This window comes from Acinonyx jubatus, chromosome C1 (genome assembly GCF_027475565.1).
Source record: "Acinonyx jubatus isolate Ajub_Pintada_27869175 chromosome C1, VMU_Ajub_asm_v1.0, whole genome shotgun sequence".
NCBI lineage: Eukaryota > Metazoa > Chordata > Mammalia > Carnivora > Felidae > Acinonyx > Acinonyx jubatus.
The window spans coordinates 36,816,288-36,833,027 of NC_069381.1; the positions used below are offsets into that span (position 1 = coordinate 36,816,288).

General features: G+C 41.5%; 1 protein-coding gene across 1 annotated transcript in view; it reads left to right on the forward strand.

Annotated features, from left to right (window-relative positions):
• LOC106973491 (cytochrome P450 4X1) overlaps positions 1–5,816 on the forward strand; it is a 32,321-nt gene extending 26,505 nt beyond the window's left edge. Inside the window, exons 9-12 of the mRNA XM_015070562.3 lie at positions 662–795; positions 2,091–2,155; positions 4,426–4,508; positions 5,326–5,816. Of these exons, the coding sequence (XP_014926048.2) occupies positions 662–795; positions 2,091–2,155; positions 4,426–4,508; positions 5,326–5,494 (451 nt within the window). The 3' untranslated portion in view covers positions 5,495–5,816. The remainder of the gene's footprint in view (positions 1–661; positions 796–2,090; positions 2,156–4,425; positions 4,509–5,325) is intronic.
• Positions 5,817–16,740: the final 10,924 nt, after the last annotated feature.

A 16,740-nucleotide genomic window follows, 5' to 3' on the forward strand; every position in this document is an offset into this window, starting at 1 on the left:
CAAGGAAATTCTTGTCCTCAGAGCTCCTTTCAAGCTGGTTCCAGAGCTCTCCCTCTTGCCAGTTCATTGGCCCATAGAACACAATGGACCACTCCTAACTTGTCCCTGTTGCCCTCCCCTCACTCCCTGCCTGTTCTGAGTCACAGCCTTTCCTATCAGCCCTGTTTCCCAAACTCCAGGGAGCACATTTCAGGTCATCTCAGTGACCCCAGAGGGCTTCTTTGCCTAACATGGTTTGGGGGCACTCCTCCATTCTCCACAGTACTCTGGCATTCCAACAATTCTCCTTAAAGGTTTTTTTTTTTCCTATCAAAACTCTTCAGCCTCTTCTTTTTAGTCCTTAGTCATTCCTTACACATTCTTGAGCTAAGTGTTGCAAAACTGGTTTCAGAAACTCCCCTAGCAAATCCTTTACTGGTAGATTAGCATCTTGCTTTATCATGAAGATATCTGGCACTTTTTTGGTCCCTCTTTCTCTGGAACCTCAGCTGATCCTGAGGCAGAAAGAGTCTCAACATTCTGTTACATAAACCAACTGCAAAATAACTTTGACCTAGAGATGGTATTTACCAAGAATAAACACCAAAGAGGAAAAGAACATCAATATTTATAAACTGGATATGGAGTCTGAGTTCCCTACCCTCCTTCCTTGTCCTCACAGGGACCAGCTGGGTGAGATGTCATACACTACAATGTGCATCAAGGAGTCACTCCGACTGGCCCCTCCAGTCCCATCCATTTCCAGAGAGCTCAGCAAGCCCATTACCTTCCCAGATGGACGCTCCTTGCCTGCAGGTCTTTGTATTCTTTTTCTAAGCAGTTCTTAGAGACCATGGGATCCTGGGTGACAAAGTGACAATGACAAAGACTGGCTTGTTTCTCAACTGTTAGAGTCAAAATACAATCCTAAGGACGTCTACCTTAGGGTTGAGTGCCTATTAAGAATTCAGTGGGAAATTCCTTGATCAAATGTGGCTTCCAGACTTTCTCAAAAGTATATAACCATTTGAAGCAAAGCTCTGTGCCCAGAACCTGGATTACCAGAATCCCAACCCAGGGTTTCTTTCATTGGAGGACATCGTTCCTAAGATTATCCTTATTTGGCTTAGTTTGAGACCCAGGTGAGACTTCGTGGGAAATGAGCATCATCATCTTTATCTAGATGACCCCGTGGGTCTTTGGCTTCATCATCATAATAATGTCACTCTTGTAAGTGTACAGCACTTAATAGTTTACATAGAGCCTTCAAACACATTATCTCATTTTTCCCCTTGGAAATGATCTTAGCAGACATTTATATGGTGCTTCTCAGTTTACAAAGCACTTTCAAATACTTTTGGTGTAGCCAAAAACCCACCAGAGACCCCAAAGTGCAGATGAGCAGAACTAAAACTCACACAGAGTCCCAACACCTGGAGCCCTGTGCTCTTCAGAGCACAGGTTTCCAAGCATGGCAGGTGAGAGGCAGAGGGGTGTCATGTGAGACACCCTTCACTTATCTGCTTCAGTGTTCTGTGAATTCTTGCCCTTAGATACAAGCTGATAAGACTGCTTGTAGCAAACACCAACAGCCTGTCACTTACTGTGACTTTGTGGCCAGATCCAGAATTAATTTACCAGAATTTTTATGGTAATCAAATAATCCTCAAAATCTCTCCCCCCTGTGTTTTTTTTTAAGCCCCAAACCACATGGATATTTGCTAAAATTTCCTCCCTTCCACTTATGAACAGAACTAGCAGAAACTTGTCACTGGACCTGCATGATGGAATTGTGATTCTGTTCTTTTCTACCCAAACTGTCTCTGGTGGGTGCTGTATAGTCCACTAACAGATATCATTTTGACATGATACCAATAGCTCCTTAAGATAGAAGCATGTATTAAATAAGTCATTGCTTTGAAATCTAAGGTGTCACCCAGGCCTCATCTTCCCATGGGTCCTTGACTGCTGGCATCAGCTACAGTGCACAGAACTCTGCCAAGAGCTAGCTCTTTCCCTTCAAGAAGAAAAGTCTTATCGAAGAATGGTGTAACAGTAGCCCACAACTTGCTGTATCTTCTGCAATCTTTTTTATTTCTTTCTTTTCACAGGAATAACCGTGGTTCTCAGTATTTGGGGCCTTCATCATAACCCTGCCATCTGGGAAAACCCAAAGGTACGACTGTCTTGCACATAAATCCTTCAAAGAACTAATGCTGTGTAGCTCACTTTTGGTTAGCTATGCATGGAAGTGGCAAATGACTCAAGGCAAACAAAATAAACTTAAAGACCGAAAATGTTCAACCTTTCCCCCAAAGGAAAGCTATCTGTCCCCTTCCCCTATTCCTATTTTATGTTCGCTTTGCATGAACATATGGATATAATGCCACACAATCTGTTTGAAATTGCCCACAGTCTATACCACAGCTGTTTACTTAGCAAGCTCTATCAAGAACTCACCTAGACGCCTGCAGGAGTATAGACTACTCATGCAGTCATGCAGGCAACTCAGACTCTTTTTGGCTGGATGTAACAATCAGGATTCTGGCAGAAACCCAATGGCACACTCAACTTGGGCACTTGGAGGAGAGTTTTATAAAGCAACTATTTACAAAAGTATGGGTAGGCTTTAGAAAAACAGAATGGAGCAAATAACTGCTGAAGTGCTTACCACGTCTGGGCCAGGCAGGAAAGAGGGTTACAAAGCCTGGAGAGAGATTACTGTGCTGGGAAGTGTCCTGGGCAGGAGTTGGACCTTCAGTGGAGTGTGCAGCCAGCCAGAGGCAGCCTGGTAGGGTGGGGCCCAGGGAATAAATAACCCAAAAGCTCTCTCTGCCCACCCTCCAGATCGCCAATCAATGTCTTTTATCAGCCAACCTCAAAAGAAACCATGTGGGTCAGCTTCTTGGAGCCCAGAGCAGGGCAGGAAAGGGAGGAGAGACTGCACGCAGAGGCAAAAAGAAGACATATAGCTTACCTGAGCGCTTGATTCAACGTTCTTAAACTCTCAACACTCACAACACCTACAGATACTTTCACATAAGTGGCTAGGATTTAAGATCTCTTATGTGTAATGGGAGGTGGACTACATGTCTCAGTAATCATTGATCACATAAGCACTTTGGCTTGACTTCTAAGTGGGCGCATTCTTTTTTTTTTATGTTCAAATCAATTTTATTTGAGTGTAGTTGACATACAATGTTACATTAATTTCAGGTGCACAACTTAGTGATTTGACAAGTTTATACATTATGCTGCGTTCCCCACAAGTGTAGCTACCATCTGTCCCATTACATCGCTATTACAGTATTATTGAACATGTTCCTTATGCTATGTCTTTTATTCCTGTGACTTACTCATTTTGTAACTGGAAGCCTGTATCTCTCCTCTCCTCTTCACCCATTTTGTCCAAACTTCCCCCACAACCATCAGTTTGTTCTCTGTATTTTTGGTCTAATTCTGCTTTTTGTTTGTTTATGCACTTGTTTTTCGTTGTTTTTTTTTTAGATTCCACCCATGAATGGAATAATATAGTATTTATCTTTCTCAGTCTGACTTATTTTACTTAGCATACTGCCCTCTAGGTATATCCATGTTGTCTCGAATGGCATGATCTCATCCTTTTTATGGCCATGTAATATTCCATCCCATCCACCACATCCTCTTTATACATTCATTTGTGGATGGACACTTAGGCTGCTTCCATATCTTAACTATTGTAAATAATGCTGCCATATTGCACATAGCAGGTGCATATATCTTTTCAAATTAGTGTTTTCATTTTCTTTGGGTAAATTAGGTTGGGACATTCTTACTTCCAGAATGAAAATAATATTACACCCTAGTGTTTCTGCTTTCTCCTTATGTGTCTGGGTAGCAGATTTGTCAATGAAGAGGCCAGACAAGGGCTGCACCTCTTGAGTTGCACTGTCCAGTGTGGTAGCTACTAGTCACATGTGGTTACTGGGCATTTGAAATGTAGCTAATGGGAAATGAGATGTGCTGGAAATGTGTACCCAGTGTGTATCACTGGATTTTGAAGACATAGTACAAAAATGTGAAATATTTCCTTAATAATTATTTATATTGAGTACATGTTGGAATGATAATATTTTCTGCAAAATAAATTCTATTGTTAAAATTACTTTCACCTTTTAAAAAAGTGACTACCAGAATGTTTGAAATTACATATGTGGGGGTGCCTAGGTGGCTCAGTCAGTTAAGCATCTGACTCTTGATCTCGGCTCAGGTCTTGATCTCAGGGTCATGAGTTTGAGCCCTGCATTGGGCTCCATGCTGGGTGTGAAGCCTGCTTAAAAAAAGAAGAAGAAAAGAAATTACATCTGTAGCTCATTATAGATTTCTGTTGATCAGTGCTAAGCAGTAGCTTAAAAAATGTGCTAATGGTGTTTTGGGGATGGTGGTGGGGTTGCCTTGTCATTTCAGGTCTTTGACCCCTCGCGATTCTCTCAGGAAAATTCTGATCAGAGACACCCCCACTCCTTCTTACCATTCTCAGCCGGACCAAGGTGAGGACAATTTGAAGTTGTTGAAAATGGACAGAAGTGTTTTATTTGGAAACAGCATTCTTCCTTTGGTATCTCAGGTGTATATATTCTTCCATGGAACCCCATCTTCTCACCAGATTATGAGGTAGATATTGGTACCTATTTGAGCCCCTGAAAAGACCAGTTAGTTTCACAAAAGACAAAGCCCTTCTCTATCACATCTTATACAGCCATGCCTCAGAAAGCTCTCCCACAATGCAAACTTGCTCATCAGCCATGCAGCCCACCCCTGACACAGGAGAAACAATTCTTCTTTTTTCTTAATTTCAAATTTATTGAGGTATAGCTGACATGTGAAATTGTAAGATATTTAAAATGTGTATCATGGTGATTTGATATCTGTACAGATCATGAAAGGACTCTTCCCCATCTAGTTATTACCACATCCTCCATCTCACAAATTTATCTCTTTGTGTGTGTGTGTGTGTGTGTGTGTGTGCACGCGCACGTGAGGACATTTAAATTCTGCTTTATTAGCAAATGTCAATGACACAATACTCTGTTACCCACTATAGTCACCCAGTTTGACATTTATATCCTCACAGGAGAAACAATTCTATAAGCAATTCCAAGTGCCACCTTGTTTAGGGCAGGCATCACATTGCAGCCTCCCGGTTCACATTCTTACAGGGAACAATAGACATTCAAAAGTTTCTGTGGCATATGGTGTGTAAATGCAGCTTTACTGTGACTATCAGATTCATTATGCTAGCATCTTATGCAAGAGTCAGAAAAAACTACCATTTCTTCAAGTATCTCTTTCCCTCTGTGTCTGCAGGAACTGTATCGGGCAGCAGTTTGCCATGATTGAGTTAAAGGTGGCCATTGCCTTGATCCTGCTCCGCTTCAAGGTGTCTCCAGATCCCACCAGACCTCTTGTCTTCTTGCCCCAGATTGTCCTCAAACCCAAGAATGGGGTCTACTTGCACCTGAAGAAACTCCCCTAATGTTACAGCCTAGGGTACAACAATTTTATATATATATATATATATATATATATATATATATATATATATATGTGTGTGTGTGTGTGTGTGTGTGTGTGTGTGTGTGTGTGTGTGTGTATAATTTTGAAGTTAAATTACAGGGCCACCTGGGTGCTCAGTCAGTTGAGCATCCAACTCTTGATTTTGTCTCAAGGCTTGATCTCACCATTTATGAGTTTGAGTCCCGGGTCAGGCTCCACTTCCATGCTAACAGTGTGGAGCTTCTTCCTCTCTCTCTCTCTCTCTCTCTCTCTCTGCCTCTCTCTCTCTCTCTCTCTCTCTCTCTCTGTCTCTCTCAAAATAAATAAACATTTAAAAAAGTAAAGTTAAATTACAGCTAATGGGCCAAAAAATGGTAAAGAATCAAGGTACAGTGGGAGGGTTAGGGGTAGGTGTGATGGGGGTCTCTGTGTAACTGCACATTATCCAAAGGTGCACAGGTGGTACCCTGTGTCACTTAGATCTGTTTCGGTATGATTTGGGGAGATTTTCCAATCATTACTGTTTGATTCTGTCTTCTATTAATGCTGTATACCAAGAATTTTGCTAAGTGACTTCCATATGTTTTCTGCTTTTTAGAAATAGTTTTTGGAATTGCACAAGTAATAAGTGAATAAATGTTCACAGTAAAAGATTTCCAACACTAGAAAAGCATGTAAAGTAAAAAGTAAAAATCCCACTTCACATATGCTACACGTCTCTGCCCTGACCCACGCCCTGACACATCTCCTACGCGTTTTCCTAAAAACAGAATAGTTTGGTGTGCATTCTTTCAGAGTTTTTCCTATACATTTCATATATGTATGTATACATTTCATACATATGTAAGTATGCATTCTTATAGATGGAATCATATCCATATTATTCTTGTTTTTTTCACTTAATAAAAAATACATCTTATTCCTAATCAATGGATTCATAATATTTTATAACATGGATATACTATAACTTATTGAACTATTTTCTTACTATTGGATATTTACACTATTTATAGTTTTAAAAACATGCTTATTGGCCATTTGTGATTATCTTTGTTTTGTTGTCTGTGATTCATACATCATCTATGCTTATTTTCCAATGGAGTTGTTTGTCTTTTTCTTACTGATTCGTATGAGTTCTTTAATATTGTGGATAATAGCCCTTGATTGTAACTTTTCTTTATAATTTTCCCCATTCTTGCATTTTTATAGGAATACATTTATGGTGTCTTTTATCATACAGAAATTCAAAATTTTCATAAATTAAGATAAATAAACTTTTCTTTTTGGTTTCTGGGATTTGAATCTTAGATAAGAAAACCTTCATTTGGAATATTATCAAGATAGTCTACAGAGAATGACAGATACCATATGTGGTTTTCATTCTAATGTAGATCCTGAGAAACGTAACAGAAGACCATGGGGGAGGGGGAGGGAAAGGAAAAAAAAAGTTAGGGAGGGAGGCAAACCATAAGAGACTCTTAAAAACTGAGAACAAACTGAGGGTTGATGGGGGGAAGGAGGGAGGGGAAAGTGGGTGATGGGCACTGAGGAGGGCACCTGTGGGATGAGCACTGGGTGTTGTATGGAAACCAATTTGACAATAAGTTTCATATTTAAAAAAAATGTTTTTGATAAATTAATATTAATAATTTTTTTAAAAGATAGTCTACAGATTTCCCTGGTGGTAACAATGCTTGTGAAACCTGAGCAGGATTTTTTAATAATTTCCAAATAATAACCATAATAATAATAATTTCCAGATTCATCGCTCATTTGATGTTTATGTGTCCACTGCATGTCAGATATTATGATAAGCATTCAGTGAATGCACAGTTATGATCCCTGCCCTCATGGAACTTGTATCCTTTTTTAAATTTGTTTAAATTTGTTTATTTTGAGAGAGAAAGAGAGAATGAGCAGGGAGGGACAGAGAGCGTAGGGGACAGAGGATCTGAAGCAGGCTTTGTGCCCACAACAGAGAGCCTAATGTGGGACTCAAACTCATGAACCATGAGGTTATGACCTGAGCTGAAATCAGACACTCGACCTACTGAGCCAGGTAGGAGATTGTTTCCTAAAGTGCAAGTTGGGTAACAAATCATTATAAATTTCACTAAGTGCCATGAAGGAAATAAGTGGGCCGAGCAAGACAGTAATGAAGGGGCACTTACTTTAGATTGGGTTGTTTAGAAAGCCCTCCTTAAGAAAGGGACATATAAATTGAGGCCTCAGAGGGGTGGAAGCTGCTTCTGCCCTTTCTCAGATGTCCCCCAGCAGCAAAATTATGGGCAATGAACTGGACAATTTAGCCCTGAAACACTTCCAGTCACAAAATGCATAAATCATGGGAAGAAAAGGCACAGTATAGGGAATATAGTAAATGATACTGTAATACTGTTGTATGGTGGCAGGTGGTAGCTACACTTGTGGGGAGCATAGCATAGCAAAACATATAGAGAAGTTGGATCACTATGTTGTACACCTGAAACTAATGTAACATTGTGTGTCAACTATACTAAAAAAAAATGTTTTTAATAGCCCTGAAACAAACAGTAGAAGTATATTGTCCTCGCCAAGTGAAAGCAAACTGACTTTGACTATCCGGACGGATAAGAAATGAAAATAAAGTACTGGTCACATCCAATAACAGCTCACTACAACAGAAGTATGCCCAAATAGAGGAGCTTAAACAAGATAAAAATTCCTTTTTCTCTCACATGAAATTGAGGAAATAGGTGGTCCAGAAATAGTAGGGTAGTTTGCTGTACAAGGTCACCAGGTATCCAGGCTCTGTGTATCTTGTTCTCCATCTTCAACACATGGTTTTCAATAAATGACCTAAGATGGCTGCTAGCTCCTGCCACCACACCTGCCTTCAAGTGGGAGGAGGTGAAAGGGAATGGGAAGGCAGTCACCTTTCCTCTTTAAGATATTAGCTGGAGGGGCACCTGGGTGGCTCAGTCAGTTAAGCGTCCAGCTCTTGGTTTCGGCGCAGGTCATGATCTCACAGTTTGTGGGTTCGAGCCCTGCATTGGTCTCCATGCTGACAGTGTGGAGCCTGCCTGGGATTCTCTCTCTCTCCCTCTCTGTCTCTCTGTTCCTCCCCTGATCATGGTCTCTCTCTCTCTCTATCTCTCTCTCTCTATCTCAAAATAAATAAATAAACCTAAAAAAAAAAAAGATATTAGCTGGAAGTTGTACTTATCACTCTGTTCACGGCTCTGCCAAAAACCCAGTCCCTCCCAAAGCTGAAAGGGAAACCGGAAAATGTGGTCTTTAGCTGGCAACCACATACTCAGCTAAATCTTCTATTTCTGTGAGATTGGAGAAAGGATGCAGAAGAACACCAAGCCACAAACAGCCTATCATTTAAGCACGGACTGGAGCAAATCCTTGAAAATAGGAACAATATCAAGGATAGTGCTGACCATGAAGGTGTCATAGCATTTAGGGTTTAGTTATCAAGAGCCAGCACTCAGCGGGCCATACAGGTAAATGTATAAACACTCAGTCCCAAGCCAGGAATGGATGGGGTGGGCAAGCATCCTGAAGAAGTCACATAGGCCTGGAAAAAATACTCGGATTCTCTCTTCTTGTCCCCTCAACTGAGAGACAGCACACACACAAAAACATATGCTCAGTTTCTTCAACACTAATATTAAAGTCTACAAAGGATAATACACTCAACAGAGTTGTAAGTAATATCAAGTATCATGTTTTTATTCTTTACCTTTTGTGACTCATTGGCCTTTTTACAAATCTAAAGAAAATTGTGGATCTTCTCCAGAAATATGTATGTACTTCAAGCACCAACAGAGTTTGTGATTTCAAGACATTGGTGGACTCCTTGAGCCCAGGCCTGGACCCAGTTGATAGCCCTTCCTCTATCTTCACATCCTTAAGAACCTTATCAGATGGCTGTATCTAGTAATGGAGGCACCCGTTAGTTCAGGAAGCAAGTCACTTCATCCCTAGGCAGCTATTACTGTTTCAGGATTTTGAACAAAAACCTTCCTTCTTGTAACTTTCACCCATTGATACAGCTCATAATTTCTTTATCAATATGTAGTTTTCAGAGGCCTTTTACCACCATTACATGATTAGATCTTTATCCCCCCCATTGTGATGTGCACATGTGTTATTATCATATTCATTTCCCCAATGAAGAAAAGGAAGTCCAGCAAGATCAGGTAACATACCCAATGTCTCTTGGTCACTGAATAGCAGACCTAGAACTCTGGAGCCTTGGCAATTCTTTAGGTATTTAGAGATAGTTCTCATGACTTTCCAAGCCCTCATGTGTTTCAGCTCTATAGTTTTAGCAAACCAGATGTGGGCTTGCACTAGCATCCACCGCCATGAAGTCAAGATGCATAGAACTGATAGTATTCATGGCAATCATCCTGGAACTTTCTTCTGTACCTACTCTAATCTGGCACCCATTTAGGCTCTGGCATCCTCTGTTTTCTCTCTCATTTACAATTCCACTTCTGCTATTTTGATTTGACATTTGCATTTTGGATTATCTCTCCAACTCCTGACTCTCCTTTTCTTCTCAAAGAGGAGGCTTGAACTACACTTTCCCTCAGGTCTCATTAACCATTCAATGACCCAGCTAGGTGCTGGCTAGTGCTTCAAGCAGGCCCATCTTATCCCCCCATGAATGGGGATTCAGACCTCTAACTCTGTCTACTTTTCTTCACGCAACATCATCCTCATATCCAACACTTTCCTGGTTTGTCTCTTCTTAACTCAAACTAGTTTGACAACATCCTTCTTAAAGCATGATGCCCGTACATGAACAAAATAATCCAAGATGTTATAAGTTTCTTTCTCCTGACATCCAAGACTGCCTCACGTGGGGACACCAGTGATATTTGGTGAAACCAGAATGCATGTTTAGTCAACACTCCAGGAACCAGAGTCTCCTTGAGAACAACTGTAAAAGCTGAAGAAAAGGGTCCACAGCTCTCTGGAGAGCCTGCAAAAATTGAGGCCTCACCACTGTAAATCCATTTAGAATAAAATGTGAGTATCTCCCCTGAATGGATCAGTACAGCTTCCCTGGCAATCTCTAAAATATATAACAAGAACACTGATCTCTTCCTTACTTCTCCCCACAACAACCCATTGTTGTATGAACTACTTTGCTAGCCACCCATAAAGGCCTCCATCCCTAAAGAATGCTCTCAGATGCACTCTCTAGGCTAGAAACAGGCTGTGCTGAACCACCCACACTCCCTTTCTTTTTCTCACCTGAGACTAGTGACATTTGTTTATGGAATACGGAGCTATAGCTGCCTAACTAAATCTAACTATGGATTGGCCCCAGCTGTAGCCTTCATAACTCTGGATACCCTACTACATGGTAGATACCCAAGATGTATTTGTTTAACGAATGAATGAATTCATGGACAGATGAATGAACAAATGAACTATGACCACAAGGTGATCTCTCTCCCCGGCCATCATACTGACTGGCTAGCCAACGAAAGTTATTTATGTTCTGGGAAAATAAATGTTGCAGCTCTGATTCAATTATGCCATCAGCCTCAGCCGCAGTTTGGAGAGATACTATGCGGCTTTGTGTGGTTCCTTCCCACTGCAGGCACATGCTTCAGTCTGCCCTTACTCTTCGCTCATGAATACTTATTGAACACCCTGTGTGCCAGGCACTGTTCTAGCCACTAGAGACATTGTAATGAATAAACAGACAAAGACTGAACTCTTGACACTTATATTCTAGAGAGGGCACAGAGAACTAGAAAATAGATGAATAAATCAATACATTTGTTAGGTTTAGTCTAGTTTGTAAAAATCCTCAAACCCCCAAATTGAAGTGGCTTACCACAACACAATAAAGGAAGTTTATTTTTCACTTACATAATGGATCAATATAGGTGTTCCTCATGGGCTGGCAGGCTTTCACACTGAGATTTGGGGGGCCTGTCTCTTTTCATCCATGGATCTGCTATCCCCTTGAGTTTTGGAGTTCTCTGTATCCATCCAGCAGACAGAGAAACAGAGTGTGGAGAAAGTACACCTGTTTCTTCCTTGCCTTGTCTCAGATGTGATACACATCACTTCTGAGTATGTTGTATTACTGAGGACACGTCACAAGGATGAGAGAATTGGAAATGTGGCCCCTGATTGGACAACTCTACATTACGGAAGAAGAAACACAAACATTGTCCCTCTCTGTTCCAGTCTATCCCTTTGGCCACCAAATATCTGGTTTATTTTATTCTCAAATACAGAGTACATTTACTCCCTCTGTGAGGATGACAACAAAAGTCCTATCTTGCTGGATATTCAAAATCTCTGAGTGATGCTCATTTCTCTTCATTAGGCCTGGATGGGACGTGTTGTGTTCCTGGGGTCTATGAACTAAAAGATAAGTTCTCTTTACTTAATGGTGGAGCAGAGACAGGAAAACGGTCAACTCTCAACCCTATCCCAATAAGACTATATTTCCTGGATGTTCTTGCTATTAGGTGTGGTTGTGTGACTTAGTTTAGGCCAGTGGGATATGAGCAAAATTGATGTGTGCAACTCTTGCATCATGCCATATTGTAAAACCAAGCTGCTTGCCCTAGATCTCTTCTCCCCTTCCCAAGGGTTGGAAGGATTTGGGTTGATTTTGATAACTGACCGTTTGGGCCACTGTTTTTTTCTGCTCCCATACTTTAAATTCTACCCTTTAAATTTGACTCCTATGTAAAGTGGAATTCACACAAAAAAGAGAGTGAGCCTAAGAAACCCTAGGCACATACCCTCAACCCCAATAAAAGCAGAATACTAGGCCCACTAGTGCTCTTTCTCTTTACCTGCAACCTTGCTATGTGGCCTGAGCTATGCTGTGTAATTTACAGGTCTTGTAAGTAATAAACCTTTATTTTTTTAAAGTCCCATGATAGTTGTTGCAGAAAAGTATTTTGCAATCATAAGAACCACAAGGGCTGGTCCAGCCACAACATCGGTTATTGATAGGCTGAGACCAGCACAAAACACTCCCTTACTTCTGGGGCACCTGGCTGGCTCAATCAGTAGACTCTTGATCTTAGGATTGTAAATTCAAGTCCCATGTTGGTGTAAAGCTTACTTTACAAAGAGTTAACAAACTACTAAAACAATAAAACACTATGATATTTCTTTTTTTAATATAATTTATTGTTAAATTGGCTAACATTCAGTGTGTACAGTGTGCTCTTGGTTTGGGGAGTAGATTCCCGTGATTCATCACTTACATACAACACCCAGAGCTCATCCCAACAAGTGCCCTCCTCAATGCCAATCACCCATTTTCCCCTCTCCTCCACCCCCTCATCAACCCTCAGTTTGTTCTCTGTATTTAAAAGTCTCTTATGGTTTGCCTCCCTCCCTCTCTGTTTGTAACTATTTTTTCCCCTTCCCTTTCCCCATGGTCTTCTGTTAAGTTTCTCAGGTTCCACATATAAGTGAAAATGTATGATATCTTTCTCTGACTGACTTATTTCACTCAGCATAATACCCTCCAGTTTCATCCATGTTGCTGCAAATGGCATGATTTCATTCTTTCTCATTGCCAAGTAGTATTCCATTATATATATAAACCACATCTTCTTTCTCCATTCATCAGTTGATGGACATTTAGGCTCTTTCCATAATTTGGCTATTGTTGAAAGCACTGCTATAAACAATGGGGTATATGTGCCCCTATGAATCAGCACTCCTGTATCCTTTGGATAAATTCCTAGTAGTGCTATTGCTGGGTCATAGGGTAGGTCTATTTTTAATTTTTTGAGGAACCTCCACACTGTTTTCCAGAGTGGCTGCACCAGTTTGCATTCCCACCAACAGTGCAAGAGGGTTCCCATTACTCCACATCCTCACCAGCATCTGTTGTTTCCTGAGTTGTTAATTTTAGCCACTCTGACTGCTATGAGGTGGTATCTCAGTGTGGTTTCGATTTGTATTTCCATGATGATGAATGACGTTGAGCATCTTTTCATGTGTCTGTTGGCCATCTGGACGTCTTCTTTGGAAAAGTGTCTATTCATGTCTTCTGCCCATTTCTTCACTGGATTATTGCTTTTCAGGTGTTGAGTTTGGTAAGTTCTTTATAAATTTTGGATACTAACCCTTTATCCAATATGTCGTTTGCAAATATCTTTTCCCATTCCATCTGTTGCCTTTTAGTTTTGTTGATTATTTCCTTTGCAGTGCAGAAGTTTTTTTATCTTGATAAGGTCCCAATAGTTCATTTTTGCTTTTAATTCCCTTGCCTTTGGGGATGTGTCAAGCAAGAAATTGATGTGACTGAGGCCAAAAAGGTTGTTGCCTGTTTTCTTCTCTAGGGTTTTGGTGGTTTCCTGTCTCACATTTAGGTCTTTCCTCCATTTTGAGTTTATTTTTAACACTACCATAGTTCTATGTTCTTCTTTATCCTCCCCCAAAACAAAACAAACTTACATTAACTGTATTAATGATTCTAACAACCACCCAATTACTAAAGCCAGAGAGCCATCTACCTTCCTCCTGTCCTCATTCATCACACTCATTCACAAAGTCTACTTCCTAATTTTCTCTCAAATTCAACCACTTTTCTCCATTTTTATTATCAACACATTCATTCACTGATTCATTTGTTGACTCTACTGTGGGCTAGGAATCTAGAAAACTGAAGATATCAAAGATAATTAGGCATGGTTTTTGACAGAGAGGAGTTTTCAGTATAGTGAGGAAAAAGGTAAATAAAACAATGCTTATAATACACTGTGAAAATCCCTGTTCCTCAGGTTTGCCCAGGGTGCAATGGAAGCATTGGGAAGTGGTTGCTAATCAGCCATGTGGTGATGGTGAGGGTAAATCAAGTAGTACATGCTTCTCAAAGGATGTGATGCCTATTTTTGTAGACCCATACTATCAGGCTGGGCTCTTTCATGAACATGTCAAGCAGCAATATTACTTAGAATTAAGGAAATAATTTTCTGTGAGACCTCATGTTGCTAAGTGATCATCTCAACTAATCCAACATTACTTTACTGAAAAAACTCATACATAAAGGATGCAAGAGGGAGAATTGCCATTAACACTGACTACAAAATGGCCAGAGAACAATCCCCCATCAAATGCCCTTAAGGGACACTCTAAGTAGTTAAGTGCTAGTAACATCTCTAAAGATAAGTTTTAGCATCACCATGGAAACGACTCCTTTCAAATATACTAATGAGATGACAATGAAGACAGCTGTTGTATAATGAACACAATATGGACAGAAGCAAAATTACCAAAAGAATGATCTAGGAAGAGACCAAGAAAATTTTTCAGCCATAGGCTTCTTGGGATAGAATGGAAAAGGACCTATAAGATTCTAATATGGAGTTTGAGTACTGTCTGTAAAGTTCTTGTAGTATCCAGCCACCGCTATGTACCATAAATTGGGTTTTGATTATGCCGTCTAGTTTCTCAGCTGACACTTCTAGTGCTTGTGCAGACCTCAGGGAGCTCACAAACATTAACCAAAGATCATTAAAAATCTTTAGAATTGTTTTCCCTCCTCATATATTGGAGAGTGTAGAGGAACACTGTAAATGACTGGAAACTTTCCATGAGGGCAACAGTTTTAGAAGTCCCAACATTTACAATTAATATATTACTTGATCCCCCCAAAAGCTCATTAAATGAAACCTGTAGCTTTTGGTCCGTTAGCCTTTCTCTCTATTGTTCTACAGCTTTTGCTTTCTTTTCTCTATTTCCTGCCATCTCCTTCCTTGCATCTGGCTTCCTTCTCCTTTCCTTCTTCCATCTGTGCCCTCTCTCTTCAATTGCTTTCCTTCAAGAGTTGGTTTTATCTGTTTGAAGACTGAATTAAGATTCTTTTCTAGTAAGTCACACTACCAGGAAGATAATTTCCTCCAACAGACTTTTGACTATAGTCACATATTCTTGGCACATTCTTTCCCCAAGTTTATTGCATATTGGTTGCTGAATGTGATGGTTAATTTTATGTGTCAACTTAACTAAGCCTCAGGGTCCCAGACATTTGCCCAGGCATTATTCTGAGTGCGTTTGTGACGATGCTTCTGAATGAGCTTAATGCCTGAATCAGTAGACTGATTAAAACAGATTGCCCTCCCCAATGTAGGTGGGCTTCATTCAATCAGCTGGAAACCTGAATAGAACAAAGAAGCTGAATGAGAGCAAGCACTTTCTGCCTGACTGCTGGCCTGGGAAATTAGTCATTTCCAGCCTTCACACTTGGACTGAAACATTGGTTCTTCTTGAGTCCTAAGCCTGCTGGCTTTTGGACCAGAAGTATACCATCAGCTCCTTTGTTCTCAGGCCTTCATATTCAAGCTGGAACTACACCTTGCCTCTCCTGGGTCTCCAAGTTGCTGACAGCATATCTTAAGACTTTTCAGCCTCGGAGATCCTGGGAAGATGGCGTCGTAGGAGGACGCAGGGCTCACCGCGCGTCCTGCTGATCACTTAGATTCCACACACACCTGCCTAAATAACCCAGAAAACCACCAGAAGACTAGCAGAACGGAGTCTCCAGAGCCAAGTGCAGACGAGAGGCCCACGGAAGAGGGTAGGAAGGGCGGCGAGGCAGTGCGCGCTACACAGGCTGGCGGGAGGGAGCTGGGCGGGGGGGAGGCCCACCGGCCAAGCAGAGCCCCTGAGTCTGGCTGGCAAAAGCGGAGGGGCTGGATGGAGTGTGTTCTGACAGCAAGCAGGACTTGACATCTGGAAGTTTATAAGCTAACAGCTCTGCTCGGAGAATGGGAGGGCTGGAGGACAACGGGAGGGAGAGTTGAGCCCTGGACGACAGAGCTCAGCTTGGCGGGGAACAAAGGCGCTCACCAGCGCCATCTCCCTCACCCATCCCCCAGCCAAAATCCCAAAGGGAACCAGTTCCTGCCAGGGAACTTGCTTGCACCGCTCAAACACCCAATGCTGTGCTTCTGCGGATCCATCCCTCTGGCGGGTCTGACTCCCTCCTGGTGCCGCAGGGCCCCTCCCGAAGCGGATCTCCGAAGGAAAAGGAGCTGAGCCTGCCCCTCCCACCCCTGTGCACCTTGCTGATCCACCCCACCTAATACGCCAGATCCCCAGCACCACAAGCCTGGCAGTGTGCAAGTAGCCCAGACGGGCCACGCCTAGTGGCCTCCTAGTGAATCCCACCCCTAGGGGAGGGGAAGAGAAGGCACACACCAGTCTGACTGTGGCCCCAGCGGTGTGCTG